Source organism: Chanos chanos, chromosome 9 (genome assembly GCF_902362185.1).
Source record: "Chanos chanos chromosome 9, fChaCha1.1, whole genome shotgun sequence".
In the NCBI taxonomy this organism is placed as follows: Eukaryota; Metazoa; Chordata; class Actinopteri; order Gonorynchiformes; family Chanidae; genus Chanos; species Chanos chanos.
The window spans coordinates 32,655,559-32,675,137 of record NC_044503.1 but is presented as its reverse complement, the minus strand read 5'-3'; the positions used below and the strand labels follow the sequence as shown (position 1 = coordinate 32,675,137).

At 44.1% G+C, this 19,579-nt stretch overlaps 5 protein-coding genes across 7 annotated transcripts; 2 read left to right on the top strand and 3 right to left on the bottom strand.

Moving 5' to 3' along the window:
• The first annotated feature begins 178 nt into the window (after positions 1-178).
• Positions 179-793, top strand: LOC115820157 (histone H1-like). Its single transcript, XM_030783639.1, has one exon. It carries the CDS (start codon positions 179-181, stop codon positions 791-793), a length of 615 nt encoding a protein of 204 aa, XP_030639499.1.
• Positions 794-1,545: 752 nt separating this feature from the next.
• Positions 1,546-1,938, top strand: LOC115820204 (histone H2A-like). The gene has a single exon (XM_030783690.1). It carries the CDS (start codon positions 1,552-1,554, stop codon positions 1,936-1,938), a length of 387 nt encoding a protein of 128 aa, XP_030639550.1. The 5' UTR covers positions 1,546-1,551.
• Positions 1,939-9,626: 7,688 nt separating this feature from the next.
• Positions 9,627-15,515, bottom strand: LOC115820174 (histone H2A-like). 2 transcript variants are annotated; one of them, XM_030783657.1, is made up of 2 exons: positions 15,488-15,515; positions 9,627-10,000 (listed from the first exon to the last, which is right to left on the bottom strand). In XM_030783657.1, exons 1-2 carry the CDS (start codon positions 15,513-15,515, stop codon positions 9,627-9,629), a joined length of 402 nt encoding a protein of 133 aa, XP_030639517.1. The 2 variants fall into 2 exon arrangements, with proteins under 2 accessions (XP_030639517.1, XP_030639518.1); XM_030783658.1 differs by lacking the exon at positions 15,488-15,515 and having other exon boundaries at positions 9,627-10,019.
• Positions 10,772-11,386, bottom strand: LOC115820158 (histone H1-like). Its single transcript, XM_030783640.1, has one exon. The coding sequence runs from the start codon at positions 11,384-11,386 to the stop codon at positions 10,772-10,774; it is 615 nt and encodes a 204-aa protein (XP_030639500.1).
• On the bottom strand, positions 13,602-14,841 carry LOC115820175 (histone H2B 1/2-like). Of its 2 annotated transcripts, XM_030783660.1 has the most exons (2): positions 14,823-14,841; positions 13,602-13,969 (listed from the first exon to the last, which is right to left on the bottom strand). In XM_030783660.1, the coding sequence occupies exons 1-2, from the start codon at positions 14,839-14,841 to the stop codon at positions 13,602-13,604; spliced, it is 387 nt and encodes a 128-aa protein (XP_030639520.1). The 2 variants fall into 2 exon arrangements, with proteins under 2 accessions (XP_030639520.1, XP_030639519.1); XM_030783659.1 differs by lacking the exon at positions 14,823-14,841 and having other exon boundaries at positions 13,602-13,976.
• Positions 15,516-19,579: the final 4,064 nt, after the last annotated feature.

Below are 19,579 nucleotides of genomic sequence, written 5' to 3'. Positions count from 1 at the left end.
TGCAGAGAGAAAACACAAGTGATAGAGATTCGCGGAAGCGCCGAAACGCAGAACGACTCGGTTGAGTCTAAACGGTTCTCATGTTACGCTTAAGGCCAGCCCTCTGCGGCCTGAGCGTACTGAACATTACGGAACTGCGTCTGAGTAGCAGCACCGCTCGGAAAACAAGTTCGATAACATGGCAGAAGAAGCTCCAGCACCCGCCGCCGCAGCACCAGCAAAAGCGCCTAAGAAGAAGGCGGCATCCAAGCCCAGAAAAGCGGGACCCAGTGTTGGCGAACTCATCGTTAAGGCTGTGTCCGCCTCTAAAGAGCGGAGTGGAGTTTCTCTCGCCGCTCTGAAGAAAGCCTTGGCTGCCGGCGGCTACGACGTGGAGAAGAACAACTCCCGCGTCAAACTTGCAGTCAAGAGCTTGGTGACGAAGGGCACTCTTGTCCAGACCAAAGGAACAGGTGCCTCTGGCTCCTTCAAGCTGAACAAGAAGGCGGAGGCCCCCAAAAAGAAGAAGCCTGCCAAGAAAGCCGCGCCGAAAGCCAAGAAACCGGCAGCTAAGAAGCCCGCTGCCGCCAAGAAGCCCAAGAAGGCAGCGGCAAAGAAGCCAGCTGCGGCCAAGAAGTCCCCCAAGAAGGCTAAGAAACCAGCCGCCGCTCCTAAGAAAGCCGCCAAGAGCCCCAAAAAGGCCAAGAAGCCCGCAGCGCCCAAAAAGGCGACCAAGAGCCCCAAGAAAGCCAAGGCAGCCAAGCCTAAAGCAGCTAAAGCCAAGGCCAAGAAGGCAGCCCCCAAAAAGAAGTAAAGAAATAAACCATCATCTGACGTTTATCCAATCCAACGGCTCTTCTAAGAGCCACCCACTGATCTCTTATGAGAGAAGATATTCCGTATCTTTTTGCTTCTGTATGCTGAGATATCCCCCCCAACATAGTGAAAATAACTCTAAATCATTGAGGCTATTTGCAGTTAATCCAGGGACCCCATCCCACCCCCAACTGTAAATATAAATGCATAATAGCGTTATGATTTATGTGCTTGGATGTACCCCACGCACAATTCGCCCTTGTGTGTTAATACAGACAGGTTGACATGAACACAATTCAGCAAAGAGGCTTTGTTCTTTGAGTTCGAATCAAGCTCAAAGTAATTGTACAAAGAGAGACTGAATTTCTCCTCGTTAAAAGGTCCGTTTAAGACGTCGAAGTTGCTGGGAAAGGATAATGTGACATTAATAGCGGTTGTGATGTGAGAGACAAGTAGTAAAGATAAGTGATTGGATTTAGTATAAATCTACTGGAATGCAGATTTTCATCTGATGATTTTCTTTCATAGGTTCGTGAAAATGAAACATTTTTATTCATCTCAATTCTCAACGTTTTCCAAAGAGAAGCGAGGGGTGGTGTGGGTTGGCTTTGCTTGTGAGGGCAGTGTGATGATTGGTTTACATCACAGTGAGACGCTGGCCAATCCAGAGACGGTAGCAAATGCCATAAATAAGGGCCTCCACAGAACAGTGGGGTATTTCGACTTGCTTTTGAGAAAGCCTGCGAGAACACAAACATGAGCGGAAGAGGCAAAACCGGTGGCAAAGCTAGAGCCAAGGCTAAGACCAGGTCGTCCAGGGCTGGGCTCCAGTTCCCTGTCGGCCGTGTGCACAGGCTCCTGCGCAAAGGCAACTACGCCGAGCGTGTTGGCGCTGGTGCCCCTGTCTACCTTGCCGCCGTGCTCGAATACCTGACTGCTGAGATCTTGGAGTTGGCTGGCAACGCTGCCCGCGACAACAAGAAGACCCGTATCATCCCCCGTCACCTGCAGCTGGCCGTCCGCAACGACGAGGAGTTGAACAAACTGCTCGGCGGAGTCACCATCGCCCAAGGTGGCGTGCTGCCCAACATCCAGGCAGTGCTGTTGCCCAAGAAGACCGACAAGCCAGCCAAGGCCAAGTAAAGTCTCCAACTGTGACCTGCTCTTCACATACCCAAAGGCTCTTTTAAGAGCCACCCAATTCCTTCTTGAGAGAACGAACACTCCTATATCAGATGACTGTATCTGTCTATCCACTCTAGTGTAGGCTATCTATTATAACTTCGAGACTATGCTACGTTGTGCTGTACGTAGGCGAATGTGTCCAAGTCCAGTCTAAGTTTGGCCAACACACTTATTGCTGTATTCACAACCGATATACGCCCGTATTACGGTCACAGGTCAGCGTCATTCTGAAGGATAATTCTAGTTTCTCCATGGAAGGAACCCAGATTTCTATGTCGTTACAGTCTCCGTCACAATTGTTCTGCTGTGCCGCAGCATGTACAACTGTATCCTTAACTTCCGAATAACAGTCCGTAAAGTATGGTACAAAGTGTTAAGTACTAATGTTTCCGCTTCTGTCACAAGCTGTGCTGCTCGGTTGTATCAGTACAGAACCGTCACATTCCCCTATACATGTTTCCCCCAAACTAGGCCATTAAAAAGGACCAAAAAGCAGGCGTGTGCATGGAGCGTACATTAGGCTTGCAATTCTACACACAAGCAGAGTTTGTGACGCGCGCCACAAAAGCGGGGCGGGTCAGCAGTTTGAATTTCAGGCGGCAAAGAAAAGCAGAGAGCACGAGCCAGTCGTGCACGTTCCTCGCCTTGATCCTCGTCCAATCAGAGCAGGAAAGCACTGCCCCGTCCAATGAGAGAAGGCAGTCTCAAAGCTTTATATAGCCTAGTTGGACGCCAGACTCGCACACTTTTGCTGTTAGTCGAAGCAGATTGACTGGAAGCATGGCAAGAACCAAGCAGACCGCTCGCAAATCCACTGGTGGCAAAGCCCCCAGGAAGCAGCTGGCCACCAAGGCTGCTCGCAAGAGCGCCCCTGCCACCGGTGGCGTCAAGAAGCCTCACCGTTACAGGCCCGGCACCGTGGCTCTCCGAGAGATCCGCCGTTACCAGAAGTCCACCGAGCTGCTCATCCGCAAGCTGCCCTTCCAGCGTCTGGTGAGAGAGATCGCTCAAGATTTCAAGACCGACCTGCGCTTCCAGAGCTCCGCCGTCATGGCTTTGCAGGAGGCCAGCGAGGCATACTTGGTCGGTCTGTTCGAGGACACCAACCTGTGCGCCATCCACGCCAAGAGAGTCACCATCATGCCCAAGGACATCCAGCTGGCCCGCCGTATTCGCGGAGAACGGGCTTAAATTGACACCCTACTTACTCCGAATCTCAAAGGCTCTTTTAAGAGCCACCTCAGTCGTTTAGTGAAAGACCCAGTATTCCGAATTGTCTTCATGGAGGCGGTTCTCCGTAATGAGAAGTTAGCCTTTTGCATTCGAGGTCACAAACCGTGTCAGCGTTGATATTTCAGCACAAGGCATTTTCGTACCAACTTGTCCCATGACGCCTTTGGACTACATTAAAGGTCTTTGTCTACACCTGACGGTCGCAGTATAGCACTTGAACTCCTATTTATACGCGCAGTGTTCATTTCTGCACATTTTACTCAATGAATTCAAGTATGAAGAAAATGTTTATTGCTGTTCACATTTCACGTGCTCTATAGTGGGTTGTATGGAAAACTACTACTGTCAGCACTACTGAAAATGACACTTCAACGAAATATCACATTCACACGAAGCCATATACCTGATCACACACACACACACACACACACATTTGTCTTAGTACAGAGGCCACAGTTTGATCTTCACAAAGAAAGTAAAAGGACGAATGTGGCTTTCATGAGAGGCCTGGTACATGTCGTTACATTGATAACTGATGTAGATGAAGTTACACACTGTTGGGATGTTGATGTTCCCAGAGTACAGTAAACTGTTTGAGAAGTGGAGTTTGGATGTGGTGGTGCTATGATGGTCACTGCAAATCACAGCCCGAGTTACAGCGTCCGCACACAGCGAATGAGTTAGGGTCAGAAGGAGGTGGAATGGGATAGAGGAACATTATCATTCTCTCGCTGTTTCAAGAACACGGCCATATTATTTCACACACAATTCTGAAAAAAGATTCTATAATAGTTAAAAAAAGTTTAATGTACCTTACAGAAACCAAAAATACTTAAGGACTTTTTTCCTCCTCCCCCCAAAACTAAAATGTACCCAATGAGGCTAACGGCAACACAAATATTGCAAGCACCTGCCCCTTTTGCTTGGCATAGATTGTAAGATCAATTTGAAAAATGTGCTTCTGGAGATATATGTTCATGAAATATTAATGCATAAGTTTGCACATATAAACTTACTCTTTTTTCCCCTCACTGTTTTGTTTCTATTAAAAAACAAACAAACAAACAAAAAAACCAAACCAAAACAAAAAAAAACCTAAACACACACACACACACACGCGCACACAAAGTAACAGGGCGATTAAATGGCGCAAATGAATGTTTTTTTTTTTTTTAACCCATTATTTTCTCAACAGTCCAAAATTGTTCATTTAAGCATTTTCAAAACAGTTTCCATAAATCTGCTTTGACCATATTTGTGTAGTTTTCATTTGGTCTTATCAGAGGGTCAGAGAATCCCAAATATCCTCTTCAATAGAGAAAGAGCAACATGCTAACCATTTAAACTCACAAGACCACATTCTATCCACAGTCACTTCAAATATCAGCAGAGGGCCACATATTTACAGAATGAGATTTAAAAAAAAAAAGAAGAAAAAAAAAAGTTCTATGGATACCATACACTCTCAGTAAAGAAGGAACGCAAGGGTAGAAACATTATACGTCTCCGTTCATCACTCTCCTTTTCTGCTGCAGAAACTCTGATCCATGCCTTCATTACATCCAGATTATTGACTACTGCAATAGCATTCTTCATGGCTCATCAACCAAAGTCCTAAGTAAACTTCAATACATTCAGAACTCTGCTGCTCGCCTGCTCACCCACTCCCGTTCCCATGATCACATCACCCCGGTCCTTCAGAAACTCCACTGGCTTCCTGTCCCTCAACGGATCCAATTCAAAGTTCTCCTTTTCACCTTCAAAGCCCTCCATAACCAGGCCCCCTCCTATCTCTCCGACCTGCTCCATCTCCACGCTCCTTCCCGAAGCCTCCGTTCCTCTGATGCAAAACTCCTGTCAGTACCATGCAGGACCAAGCACCGGACCTGGGGCAATAGAGCCTTCTCCATCGCTGCCCCCTCCCTCTGGAACTCCCTCCCCCAACACATCCGAGACTGCACTGAACTATCGCTATTCAAATCCTTCCTCAAAACCCACCTCTTTCGAACTGCTTTTAATCTATGATTAACACTGCGTTTTATACCCTTTTATTGCACTGATTTTACACTTTTAAGTCAAGTGCCTCTTGACTTTCCTGTTTTATTGTTTCTTATTTTCTCTTATTATTTTTCTTATGATTATGGTTCTTTTACTGATTATTTTATGTTTGTCAAGCGACTTTGAGTATCATGAAAAACGCTCTACAGATAAAATGTTTTATTATTATTATTATTATTATTATTATTATTATTATTATTATTATTATTATTATTATACCTTCAGGTACAAATTTATTCCTTTCAGTTGGCTGTATCTTGAAGGACACAGGACAGAGGCTTTGTGATACAGGATTGTACCTTTCAATGGGCTAATCAAGGGCTTGATGATCAATTGATCAGTGGAATCAGATGTGTCAGTCTTGAGCTCCTGAGTCCTTGATTAGTTCAAGTTACTGTGATAATGAAGACTTAATACCAAGATGTGCAGGACAGGGGGCCTTCAGGACAGGAATTGAGAACAACTGGTCCAAACAACTAAATAATATAGTATGATCACTCTTCATGGCTAATAACTGATCCAACAAAACCTTCAACTCAAAAGCAGACTGTACAAACTAAATGCGTCAGCAGTTGGAGTTTCAGAGTTATTTATTGGAGGGTTGTTTTCTACTGCTTTTAGAATTGCATTTTGCAAAATAAAATCATTGCTTAAAAATAACACAGACAGGCAATAATGAGTTTATATCAGGTATGTTTTGAACAATATCAACACTCCCCCCTTCTTAAAAATAAATAAAACAAATCTAAACAAAGTATGACATTTCATCCTCTAGATGGAGACAGAGACTTTTGGTTTACTGACAAAACCAGGCATGCGCAGATATGGATAGTCCAGGCATTTTATTCAAAAGCGTGGGTCAGCCTCACACAAATTGCAACAACAATAAACTCAACAGGTTTCATGTCCTCAATTTGTTCTGAATCAGAGAGAAAAAGTCATCATATGAGATGAAGGTTTTGAAGGTTTTGAAAATTTTGAAAGTTTTGAAAATCAGTTAAACATGATCCTACCAAAAATGCTTTGTTAGCGATATGTCGGTGACAGTACAACCGTACATTGTTGTGCATGCAAGATTTTATGATGATGCATGTTTTTTTTTTGAGCAAAAAAAAAAAAAAAACCACACAAACAAACAAATATCTCTGATGAAAGTACCATGATACACACACAAGTGTCACTTTCCGTAAATCACTGTATTATTAATTATACATGTTATGTATACGTATACATTATGTATTCATTAAATAGAGTAATGCAATATAAATAGTATAGATAAAGATGTTAGTGATGTGTTGGTCGCGAACCAGTCGGCTTTATGAGCCGGCTCCTTTATGCTAGCAATGGGAGCTGGCTACTGTCTGAGGGTCGATTTCGTTTTTCTTTCTCTTTTTGTTGTTAATTGATACAGGACAGAATAGTAGATATGATATTTTAGACCAGTGGTTCTCAATTCCTGTCCTGAAGGCCCCCTGTCCTGCACATCTTGGTATTAAGTCCTCATTATCACAGTAACTTGAACTAATCATGGACTCAGGAGCTCAAGACTGACACATCTGATTCCACTGATCAATTAATCATCAAGCCCTTGATTAGCCCATTGAAAGGTACAATCCTGTATCACGAAGCTTCTGTCCTGTGCCCTTCAAGATACAGCCAACTGAAAGGAATAAATTTGTACCTGAAGGTATAATGTTTCTACCCTTGCGTTCCTTCCTTACTGAGAGTGTATGGTATCCATAGAACTTTTTTTTTCTTCTTTTTTTTTAAATCTCATTCTGTAAATATGTGGTCCTCTGCTGATATTTGAAGTGACTGTGGATAGAATGTGGTCTTGTGAGTTTAAATGGTTAGCATGTTGCTCTTTCTCTATTGAAGAGGGTATTTGGGATTCTCTGACCCTCTGATAAGACCAAATGAAAACTACACAAATATGGCCAAAGCAGATTTATGGAAACTGTTCTGAAAATGCTTAAATTAACAATTTTGGACTGTTGAGAAAATAATGTTTTTTTAAAAAAACAAACAAACAAACAAAAAAACCATTCATTTGCGCCATTTAATCGCCCTGTTACTTTGTGTGCGTGTGCGTGTGTGTGTGCGTGTGTGTGTGTGTGTGTGTTTAGGGTTTTTTTGTTTTGGTTTGGTTTTTTTGTTTGTTTGTTTTTTTTAATAGAAACAAAAAAGTGAGGGGAAAAAAGAGTAAGTTTATATGTGCAAACTTATGCATTAATATTTCATGAACATATATCTCAAGAAGCACATTTTTTAAATTGATCTTATGATCTATGCCAAGCTATTGTATAATCTTTTTTCAGAATTGTGTGTGAAATAATATGGCCGTGTTCTTGAAACAGCGAGAGAATGATAATGTTCCTCTATCCCATTCCACCTCCTTCTGACCCTAACTCATTCGCTGTGTGCGGACGCTGTAACTCGGGCTGTGATTTGCAGTGACCATCATAGCACCACCACATCCAAACTCCACTTCTCAAACAGTTTACTGTACTCTGGGAACATCAACATCCCAACAGTGTGTAACTTCATCTACATCAGTTATCAATGTAACGACATGTACCAGGCCTCTCATGAAAGCCACATTCGTCCTTTTACTTTCTTTGTGAAGATCAAACTGTGGCCTCTGTACTAAGACAAATGTGTGTGTGTGTGTGATCAGGTATATGGCTTCGTGTGAATGTGATATTTCGTTGAAGTGTCATTTTCAGTAGTGCTGACAGTAGTAGTTTTCCATACAACCCACTATAGAGCACGTGAAATGTGAACAGCAATAAACATTTTCTTCATACTTGAATTCATTGAGTAAAATGTGCAGAAATGAACACTGCGCGTATAAATAGGAGTTCAAGTGCTATACTGCGACCGTCAGGTGTAGACAAAGACCTTTAATGTAGTCCAAAGGCGTCATGGGACAAGTTGGTACGAAAATGCCTTGTGCTGAAATATCAACGCTGACACGGCTTGTGACCTCGAATGCAAAAGGCTAACTTCTCATTACGGAGAACCGCCTCCATGAAGACAATTCGGAATACTGGGTCTTTCACTAAACGACTGAGGTGGCTCTTAAAAGAGCCTTTGAGATTCGGAGTAAGTAGGGTGTCAATTTAAGCCCGTTCTCCGCGAATACGGCGGGCCAGCTGGATGTCCTTGGGCATGATGGTGACTCTCTTGGCGTGGATGGCGCACAGGTTGGTGTCCTCGAACAGACCGACCAAGTATGCCTCGCTGGCCTCCTGCAAAGCCATGACGGCGGAGCTCTGGAAGCGCAGGTCGGTCTTGAAATCTTGAGCGATCTCTCTCACCAGACGCTGGAAGGGCAGCTTGCGGATGAGCAGCTCGGTGGACTTCTGGTAACGGCGGATCTCTCGGAGAGCCACGGTGCCGGGCCTGTAACGGTGAGGCTTCTTGACGCCACCGGTGGCAGGGGCGCTCTTGCGAGCAGCCTTGGTGGCCAGCTGCTTCCTGGGGGCTTTGCCACCAGTGGATTTGCGAGCGGTCTGCTTGGTTCTTGCCATGCTTCCAGTCAATCTGCTTCGACTAACAGCAAAAGTGTGCGAGTCTGGCGTCCAACTAGGCTATATAAAGCTTTGAGACTGCCTTCTCTCATTGGACGGGGCAGTGCTTTCCTGCTCTGATTGGACGAGGATCAAGGCGAGGAACGTGCACGACTGGCTCGTGCTCTCTGCTTTTCTTTGCCGCCTGAAATTCAAACTGCTGACCCGCCCCGCTTTTGTGGCGCGCGTCACAAACTCTGCTTGTGTGTAGAATTGCAAGCCTAATGTACGCTCCATGCACACGCCTGCTTTTTGGTCCTTTTTAATGGCCTAGTTTGGGGGAAACATGTATAGGGGAATGTGACGGTTCTGTACTGATACAACCGAGCAGCACAGCTTGTGACAGAAGCGGAAACATTAGTACTTAACACTTTGTACCATACTTTACGGACTGTTATTCGGAAGTTAAGGATACAGTTGTACATGCTGCGGCACAGCAGAACAATTGTGACGGAGACTGTAACGACATAGAAATCTGGGTTCCTTCCATGGAGAAACTAGAATTATCCTTCAGAATGACGCTGACCTGTGACCGTAATACGGGCGTATATCGGTTGTGAATACAGCAATAAGTGTGTTGGCCAAACTTAGACTGGACTTGGACACATTCGCCTACGTACAGCACAACGTAGCATAGTCTCGAAGTTATAATAGATAGCCTACACTAGAGTGGATAGACAGATACAGTCATCTGATATAGGAGTGTTCGTTCTCTCAAGAAGGAATTGGGTGGCTCTTAAAAGAGCCTTTGGGTATGTGAAGAGCAGGTCACAGTTGGAGACTTTACTTGGCCTTGGCTGGCTTGTCGGTCTTCTTGGGCAACAGCACTGCCTGGATGTTGGGCAGCACGCCACCTTGGGCGATGGTGACTCCGCCGAGCAGTTTGTTCAACTCCTCGTCGTTGCGGACGGCCAGCTGCAGGTGACGGGGGATGATACGGGTCTTCTTGTTGTCGCGGGCAGCGTTGCCAGCCAACTCCAAGATCTCAGCAGTCAGGTATTCGAGCACGGCGGCAAGGTAGACAGGGGCACCAGCGCCAACACGCTCGGCGTAGTTGCCTTTGCGCAGGAGCCTGTGCACACGGCCGACAGGGAACTGGAGCCCAGCCCTGGACGACCTGGTCTTAGCCTTGGCTCTAGCTTTGCCACCGGTTTTGCCTCTTCCGCTCATGTTTGTGTTCTCGCAGGCTTTCTCAAAAGCAAGTCGAAATACCCCACTGTTCTGTGGAGGCCCTTATTTATGGCATTTGCTACCGTCTCTGGATTGGCCAGCGTCTCACTGTGATGTAAACCAATCATCACACTGCCCTCACAAGCAAAGCCAACCCACACCACCCCTCGCTTCTCTTTGGAAAACGTTGAGAATTGAGATGAATAAAAATGTTTCATTTTCACGAACCTATGAAAGAAAATCATCAGATGAAAATCTGCATTCCAGTAGATTTATACTAAATCCAATCACTTATCTTTACTACTTGTCTCTCACATCACAACCGCTATTAATGTCACATTATCCTTTCCCAGCAACTTCGACGTCTTAAACGGACCTTTTAACGAGGAGAAATTCAGTCTCTCTTTGTACAATTACTTTGAGCTTGATTCGAACTCAAAGAACAAAGCCTCTTTGCTGAATTGTGTTCATGTCAACCTGTCTGTATTAACACACAAGGGCGAATTGTGCGTGGGGTACATCCAAGCACATAAATCATAACGCTATTATGCATTTATATTTACAGTTGGGGGTGGGATGGGGTCCCTGGATTAACTGCAAATAGCCTCAATGATTTAGAGTTATTTTCACTATGTTGGGGGGGATATCTCAGCATACAGAAGCAAAAAGATACGGAATATCTTCTCTCATAAGAGATCAGTGGGTGGCTCTTAGAAGAGCCGTTGGATTGGATAAACGTCAGATGATGGTTTATTTCTTTACTTCTTTTTGGGGGCTGCCTTCTTGGCCTTGGCTTTAGCTGCTTTAGGCTTGGCTGCCTTGGCTTTCTTGGGGCTCTTGGTCGCCTTTTTGGGCGCTGCGGGCTTCTTGGCCTTTTTGGGGCTCTTGGCGGCTTTCTTAGGAGCGGCGGCTGGTTTCTTAGCCTTCTTGGGGGACTTCTTGGCCGCAGCTGGCTTCTTTGCCGCTGCCTTCTTGGGCTTCTTGGCGGCAGCGGGCTTCTTAGCTGCCGGTTTCTTGGCTTTCGGCGCGGCTTTCTTGGCAGGCTTCTTCTTTTTGGGGGCCTCCGCCTTCTTGTTCAGCTTGAAGGAGCCAGAGGCACCTGTTCCTTTGGTCTGGACAAGAGTGCCCTTCGTCACCAAGCTCTTGACTGCAAGTTTGACGCGGGAGTTGTTCTTCTCCACGTCGTAGCCGCCGGCAGCCAAGGCTTTCTTCAGAGCGGCGAGAGAAACTCCACTCCGCTCTTTAGAGGCGGACACAGCCTTAACGATGAGTTCGCCAACACTGGGTCCCGCTTTTCTGGGCTTGGATGCCGCCTTCTTCTTAGGCGCTTTTGCTGGTGCTGCGGCGGCGGGTGCTGGAGCTTCTTCTGCCATGTTATCGAACTTGTTTTCCGAGCGGTGCTGCTACTCAGACGCAGTTCCGTAATGTTCAGTACGCTCAGGCCGCAGAGGGCTGGCCTTAAGCGTAACATGAGAACCGTTTAGACTCAACCGAGTCGTTCTGCGTTTCGGCGCTTCCGCGAATCTCTATCACTTGTGTTTTCTCTCTGCACAACTTCTCGAATAAATGGCTCACGGGACCATGTGGAACAGCGAAAACCGTCGAAACCCCTACCAGAGACATTCCCCTTGATGAAAAATTAAAGCTATCGGATGAGCCCGCAGTCCTTTTAGCGCTACTCTTTCCTAACCGCGCCGTTGGGCAGCAGAAACGAATGAGCTAGTGTGTATTTGATGGGATATTCGAGGTATAAATGGAGAAACACTTGCCGTATGCTCCATGCGGACTGTTTGGCGCTTTGAAGGAAAGCCTTGGCAATGCAATAAACTGACTGCAAACGGACGTGAGAGATTTGATATGTTTGAAAAGGGCTTCGAATGTGTGCTTGAAACACACCGTCTACGCCTTGGCCTAACTTGAATCCCTCACCACAACACAGGGCACTCAGGAGCATGTCACTTTGGATTTGCCACAAATTAGTAGTAGTGGTAGTAGTATTGTTGTTCAGATATCCTGCAAGAAATGTATACAAAAGTTGCAAAAACACTGTTCATTGTTCCTTGTCGCTTTTACACTGAGCTAAAATAAATAAACCCGTGCCTTTTAATACTGAAAGCTTTATAGCACATAGCGCGCACACACACACACACACACACACACGCACAATTTTCGTGATGTGCTGACTGCAAATGTGTCATCTTCACACAGAAATGTGTATCAATTTTCATACATATCCTGCCACTTTTAGGGCAACTGTTAATGTTAATTGCATAACAAATGTGATAGACTTTCAAGGCCATCTCACACACTGTTTTGCCATGACAAATCATCCACCCAAATATTTACAACAATCAAAAATGTTCAGAAATAGTCCCATTGTGCACTGAAATTGCCGGGGTGTGTGAGGGTATATTTTGAATGGCACCTTTTCCTCCTGAAAACAGCGAAATGAGGTCAGGCCTATAATTGTTCATCACATTATGGGCAGCTCCAGGACAAGCAGTATTGCCCAGGGATGTTTACTTATGGCAAAAAAAAAAAAAAAGACATAACAAGGAGCCATTTTAACTCTGTTACACTTGTTTCTTCTATTTGATACAAAAATCACCATATCTCTCATCAGTCATACATAGAGCTCTCACATTTCATGACTTGGACGACCTGTAATGCAATGAACCTTTTATTGCCTCCATGCTCAAGGCAAGCTCTGTACATTAGATGCAAAGCCACTACTTTAGGAAAATGGAGATTTAGAATGTTCAATGAGGCTTTCCAACTACTTAACCCCCACCCGACGCCACTTCACTTTTGAATTTGTGTGGGTAATTTAGCCAGTGTTTGATCACCATATCATTCTCCTTTTCAAATTTTCACGTAGACAGAGCATTTGTAAAACGACATGAAACAAGTTGCGCAAGAACGTAGAAATCCGCCATACCAGAGATGGAACTGGAAAGAGTTTATGACAAGTGCACATGATCAAACAAACAGGCCAGAGAAAAAGACAGTTCTCTTTGGCAGCTTGTTGGACAGGCAGACACTGATTTTAGGACAAGTCAGATATTGAGATGGGGTTTGATGTCGACAGTGGTCCTCAGCAATTGGCTCAAGCTGCACCATACTTCAGCAACAGAGCCCGAAGCAGAGAAAGGACGTGTGTAATTCCAAGAGGTAGCCTCACCCTGCTCCCAAATCTTGCATAGCAAGACTGAAAGAATGGTGTAAATGAGGCAAGTACTCTGGATGCTTTCCTGCATCACATTTAACGCCATCTTGTCAGTGCAGGTGCAAGACATTTGTCATTATTTTAGCTTCGAAATACCCGGCTTTGGTTACGCCACAACACACACAATGTCGTTTGGGGACGCAATAATTGCTATTACCATGGAGCAATGTGTGCATGCTCTACAAAACACTTTTTTTTTTTTTTTTTTAAAATACACACACACACACACACAGGGGAAAAGGCATAATGGCCTTGTGGAGCTCACTTTTTCCCTCCTAATAGTAAGATGGTCAGTTCTTGTACAGATTTAGTGGGTGGCTCTTAAAAGAGCCTTTGGGTTTGAAGTGTTTCTATGTTGAAGTTTACTTGGAGCTGGTGTACTTGGTGACGGCCTTGGTACCCTCAGACACGGCGTGCTTGGCCAACTCACCGGGGAGCAGCAGACGCACGGCGGTCTGGATCTCCCTGGAGGTGATGGTGGAGCGCTTGTTGTAGTGCGCCAGGCGAGAAGCCTCTCCGGCAATCCGCTCGAAGATGTCGTTGACAAAGGAATTCATGATTCCCATGGCCTTGGAAGAAATGCCAGTGTCGGGGTGGACCTGCTTCAGCACCTTGTACACGTAGATAGCGTAGCTCTCCTTCCTGGTTCTCTTGCGCTTCTTGCCTCCCTTACCAGCCGTCTTGGTCACGGCCTTCTTGGATCCCTTCTTAGGAGCAGACTTGGCGGGCTCTGGCATGATTGTAACTGTTGAAGCAGATAGCGATGAGTAAAGAATTCGCACTTCGGTACCCACTATAGATTAAGAGCCTTATGCAAATATGTTGAACATCCGTCCTCCTCCACGTTCACTTTCTTGTGGCAGAATCTACTGGTGCGTTAGAACAAGCAGGTCTTCTATTGGTCGCAGACTGTTCTGACGAAACTCAATGGCAGTCCAATAGGAGTCAAAGAGGTTGAACAAAAAATTGGGTTTTGCGCGGGCTCCATGTTCCCCACCCCCTACAAATTCCTTGGATCTGATATCAGTGCTTTATCAAATTCATTATGCAAAAACATTTTATTATTCTCTCAGACTTACAGCTTTATATTTTCCAATGATTTACCCGTTTTGTTCCAAAGTCTTGAGCTTTGTAACGTCTTTTCGGCGACCACTTATTCTGTCCCCCAATAACTTGTGTGCACTACACTTTTTCCACGTACTTAACGTTAGTCGAAAAGGCTCAACAAGGGTTTTATTTTTGCGCGGGCTGCACGCCCTCCACCCACCTCACAAACTCGTATGTTCTGCCACCAAAACCTTCATGTATTCCACAAAAAGAGTTTCATTATACTATATGAATATCAAACAATTGATGTTTCATCAGTTTCGAAGTGATTTGCCGTTGCTGCTTCTAGGGTCTTGAACTTTCCACTGTCTTTTGCATGCGACTGTTTCCTTATTCAGTTTTCAAATAATTCACTTGGATGTGCGCGCGCGCACGCACCTTTTCCACTCGCCTATCCTTAAAGGAGAGACGGTTTTTTACCTGTGCTCCACTTACATTACGTGTAAGAAATGTTGGAGGAAAAAAACAAAACAAACTACTGGTTATCTCTGGCATAAAGCTAGAGGAAAAGACACCTATACTTTCAAAACACGTGCACATCGTACAGTAGAGGGATCAGCAGAGATTTGCCGCGTCTATAAGGGAGCACCATGAAATGTACATCACGCTAATAAAGATTCTTTGCCTTTTGGGGAGACTTGTTAATCCATCAACGACTACCAGAAAAACTTCAGCGTACGTTTGATGGACTATAGACATGTGGCGCCATAGTTCGCAAGAGGTTTACGGAGAGCGGCAGCACGCAGACAAAGTCGTCACATTTGATTGACTGCAGGAATATAGCGCTCATGTAAAGCAATGTGGGTGGCTCTGAAAAGAGCCTTTGAATTTCTCTTAGCAAGTGTTCTGGAAATTGCTTAACCGCCAAAGCCGTACAGAGTACGTCCCTGGCGTTTCAAGGCGTACACAACATCCATGGCAGTCACGGTCTTTCTCTTGGCGTGCTCGGTGTAGGTGACAGCATCACGAATGACGTTCTCCAGGAACACCTTCAGCACACCACGGGTCTCCTCGTAGATCAGGCCGGAGATACGCTTGACACCGCCACGGCGAGCCAGACGGCGAATAGCAGGCTTAGTAATGCCCTGGATGTTATCGCGAAGCACTTTACGGTGACGCTTAGCGCCTCCTTTGCCAAGACCTTTACCACCCTTTCCTCTGCCAGACATCTTTTCTTTTTTCTTTCAAGTTCGGAACAATGAGACTCATGGGTGCAAGAACGCTTTTATATACACGTCACAAGGACCTCCTTGAAACCATGTTGCCTGCCCTCCCTCCCTTAAGTTGCGTTTTGTACGTGCGCGCGCACGCACTCACGCAAGCGCACACACACGAGAGAAGGGGAGGGGGCGGAGGAACTCGCCTCATTGTTCTGAACTTACTGAGCAAAACATGAAGTCTGGTTGAGGAAACGGAGAGAGAAGGAAAGAGAGAGGAAAAAAGAGACAGACAGACAGAGACACAGAGACAGAGACACAGAGACAGAAAGAAGCCACTTACCTTTGACTTTACGTCATAAACACAAACAAGGAAAATGTGGTGACCCCAAATTGAGCTTTTCTAACACTATATAATGTGCCACATTTGTCAAATTACAGCCAAGGTACTGGCTTACTTACTGTGTTATTCACAAGGTAAATGTAAATCTCTATGATTGCATACACACACTGTGAACAGTGAATTTGTCTCTGCATTTAACCCATCCAACACACCAGTAGTGAACACACACCGGAGCAGTGGGCAGCATTCCTCTACGCCCAGGGAGCATTGGGGTTAAGTGCCTTGCTCAAGGGCACACATATGGATGTTGGGCCTGTGAATCGAACCAGCAACCCTCCAGTCACAAGCCCGGTTTTCTAACCTTTAGCCCACAGCTGCCCATTTAGACCACGGCTGCCCTAATGTGGTGTAATCTGTCCCACTTCACCCTTCTTCAATCTACGCAACTATCCATTGCCCCTTCTCGTCTCTTGTTGGGTAGGTTGGTCTGAAGTGGTGATACATACGGGGTGAATCTAAAGTCGTTTCTTCAAGTTGCTAAGTGTCCTCCCTGACTGGAAAAAAAAAAAAAAAATCAGTATAAATATATTGATTCTCATTCAGTGTGAGTGCACTACGGAAGTTTTAAAGCTTATATTTAGTTATTGACATGGTCGCACCACAAATGTCATTACAACACATAACTATCATTTTGGTCATTCATGCAAAGCAAAACATTCTCTTCCTTCCAGTGATCAATAAATGAATAATTCTTCAAAAACATATCAGAGATGGCTCTTACCTGTTTACTGACTTTATCGGCCCATTGATTGCATTCTGATTTGTTCTATTTGTTTGGGCAGAATCTGTCATCATTGACTGTTGGGGCAGCCGTGGTCTAGAGGTTGGAGTATCGGGCTCATGACCGAAGGGTTCAATTCCCAGGACTGACATCCATGGCTGTGTGCCCTCGGGCAAGGAACAACTCCTGCATCTGGTGTGTGTGTGTTCACTACTGGTGTGTTGGATGGGCTAAATGCAGAGCACAAATTCACTGTTCACAGTGTGTGCAATCACAGAGATTTACATTTATACTTAGACTGCAAAGCAGATCAGCTATTGGCCATAAGCTGCCTTGACAGATAGTGAAGCACTCTTACCACACAAAAAATCAACCAACAGACCTTGCGCTGGATCCATGACCATCTGAAATATCAGTATTTCCTTTCAGATCACAGCAGTTTCGAATGACTGTTCAGTCTAAAATGTGCATTTTCCATCCCCATGATATGTGATTGTATCTCCATTCTTTCTGTCTTTTGTGGTTTGGTGGTCTCTGTTCTTCCAGATTTTGTAAAAACAAAAACGAAAAATGCACTTATTGTAAGTTGCTTTGGTTAAAAGCGTCTGCTAAATACCAAATTGTAAATTGTAGTAAAGGAGGATGTAATATGAATTTTCTTCACAAGCCACTTTAAATTGAGCGATTCGTGTCCAAGTCATTTGTAAAAACACACACCCTTTCAGTCCTTTGTCAGTTTACCTATCCCACAATCCTCAACTACTTTAAAACAATCCAAACATATTGTGCTTAACCTATGCCACTCACAGCTTTTCAGTGACATCTCTATGAGGCAAACTCTCTGAAGGGCACCTGTCCACACTGTCACTGCTGTCCAATAAAGATTCATGATCCACGGCCGAGAGCATTTTCTCCATCATGCAAATGTAAAGTCTCAGCATTTCCAGTTCAGATTGGTCATAGAAATGGAAGATAGTGGTACCCATAGAAACTGTGTTTCTTTTAAAATCACTTGTAGTAAACGCAAGCTACTCTGCCTCTGCTGGTAAATTAGTTGAAAAGGTTTTTCTTTCCTTTTCCGTCACCTGAGCAGATGATGTATGTTTATTAAGCATCACATTCCCTGTTCCACCTGCACTCTTTGTCCTCGCTTGATTACAGTCATCGCTGTGAAAATGAAGTCACCCAATTTCAGGTCTTCTGAGTTTTTCTCCATACAACCTATTCAAATGTCTTACTCTATATTAAATTTACTGTAGACTGACGCTGTGTTCTTATAGCATAAGATAAATAAACACCAGTATCATTTTTTTTTCTTTTTCTGTTTTAATCAAATAATTGGTCAGAAGGAACATGAATGACAGAGACAACAACAACAGTAGAGACATTTCACTGTAACCTGAGACAGAATCAAATCTAACTGAGCTATTCCACTGTTACACAACACTTCACTGGTAAGACCCTCAGAGGAGAGAGTTTACAGTTGTTATAGAAGAATGGATACATTTTCTCAGTAAAAGTGTGTGTGAAGGTGTGTAGGTGTGTGTTGTTTAGAGGATCAAAGAATGAAAGTTTTCCTCTGTCCCAGTCAAGTTCCACTCTGATCCTCTGGATTTTATAACTCACGGTCAGTGGAGTTACTGACCCTCCTGAGGCTTTTGACTTGTATTTACCTTTATATAACAACACACACCAGATACCAGTTTTAAAGAATGTCTTTCCCTTCCTCTGGTTTGATTCTGTGGTCATACCCAGGGTCCAATATGTACTGTGCCCAACATCAACATCCCAGCCGTGTGTCCCTGAGTTAAAGCCTTCAGAGCCCAGAGAACATGGATAGAAATCATATCTCACTGGATTATCAACAATCTGTTACTTCTCATCACTGAATGTCACACTGGTCAGATCCTCAGACAGGATGAGCCATGATGCTGCAGTGTTGGGGTCCAGAATTACAGGAGCTGAAGTCAGAGAAAGGAGAGATTAAACGTTTAAACTATTTGTATTTTATTCACATTGTTATTTATCCACACACTTATCTATTTTTTAGCACATTGTAATTATTTATCATGATTAAAATTTTATTTATCTATCTACATGTTTATACAATTTCAGCATTTTTCTTTTATTTATGTATTTGTTCACATATTTATTGTGCTATTTTTCTTTTATTTACCTCCATTTATGAAACAGATTAGATATGAACTACGCTGATGTCATTACTGAGATTATTCAGCTAAATTTGTGCTGCACTGTGCTGCACTGCTATTTAGAATATAATGTCAACAGTTTGACTGACTAGAGAAAAAGAGGACAAGTTCCATACAGTGTGAATTCCATGATGCTTAAAGTTCTAACCATTGATGCATGATGGGAAAACTAATAACAGTTGTGATGCAATGCTGCTTCTCCTTTGGTTGCAAATGTAAACGCTATGTAAATACTTAAACAAGACTCACGAAAAAGGTGTCCGGTATCTGAAAGAACGGTTATTCCTCAATATTATCAGCTAGCTAACCAAAAGATTAGAATATCCAACATTATGTGGTCTGTTTTAATTACATGTATTGCATGAGTTGCAAGTGTGTCGTGTACATTGTGTGTACTGTATTAGCTATGTGTGTTTTGTTAGTTGTGTGTGTTATATTAGTTGTGTGTGTGTGATGTGTTAGTTCTGTGAGTGTGATGTGTTAGTTCTGTGTGTTTGTTGCATTAGTTGTGCATTGAGAGTTGGTTTAATTTGGTCTAACACTCTGAGATTCTCCTCTTAGTCCACCCTGTTACACTCTGGGATTAAATCCACTCTGTTTGGATTTAATGTTTGTGTTTCTATTGACATGATTTCAATTGCTCTATTTTATTTTAAGATGATCTGTGTAATCCCTGGTGCCTTTACATCTGCCCTGTGTTTTGATCTGTGTGTTGTTTTTCACAATGCCACATAAATTTATG

Bases quoted from the DNA above. Each gene is read 5' to 3' on its own strand.
- LOC115820157 (XM_030783639.1), top strand. From the start codon at position 179: ATGGCAGAAGAAGCTCCAGCACCCGCCGCCGCAGCACCAGCAAAAGCG.
- LOC115820204 (XM_030783690.1), top strand. From the start codon at position 1,552: ATGAGCGGAAGAGGCAAAACCGGTGGCAAAGCTAGAGCCAAGGCTAAG.
- LOC115820158 (XM_030783640.1), bottom strand. From the start codon at position 11,386: ATGGCAGAAGAAGCTCCAGCACCCGCCGCCGCAGCACCAGCAAAAGCG.
- LOC115820174 (XM_030783657.1), bottom strand. From the start codon at position 15,515: ATGTCTGGCAGAGGAAAGGGTGGTAAAG. The intron at 10,001-15,487 runs GTCTTGGCAAAG...TGAGCGGAAGAG, and splicing joins CAGAGGAAAGGGTGGTAAAG to GCAAAACCGGTGGCAAAGCT.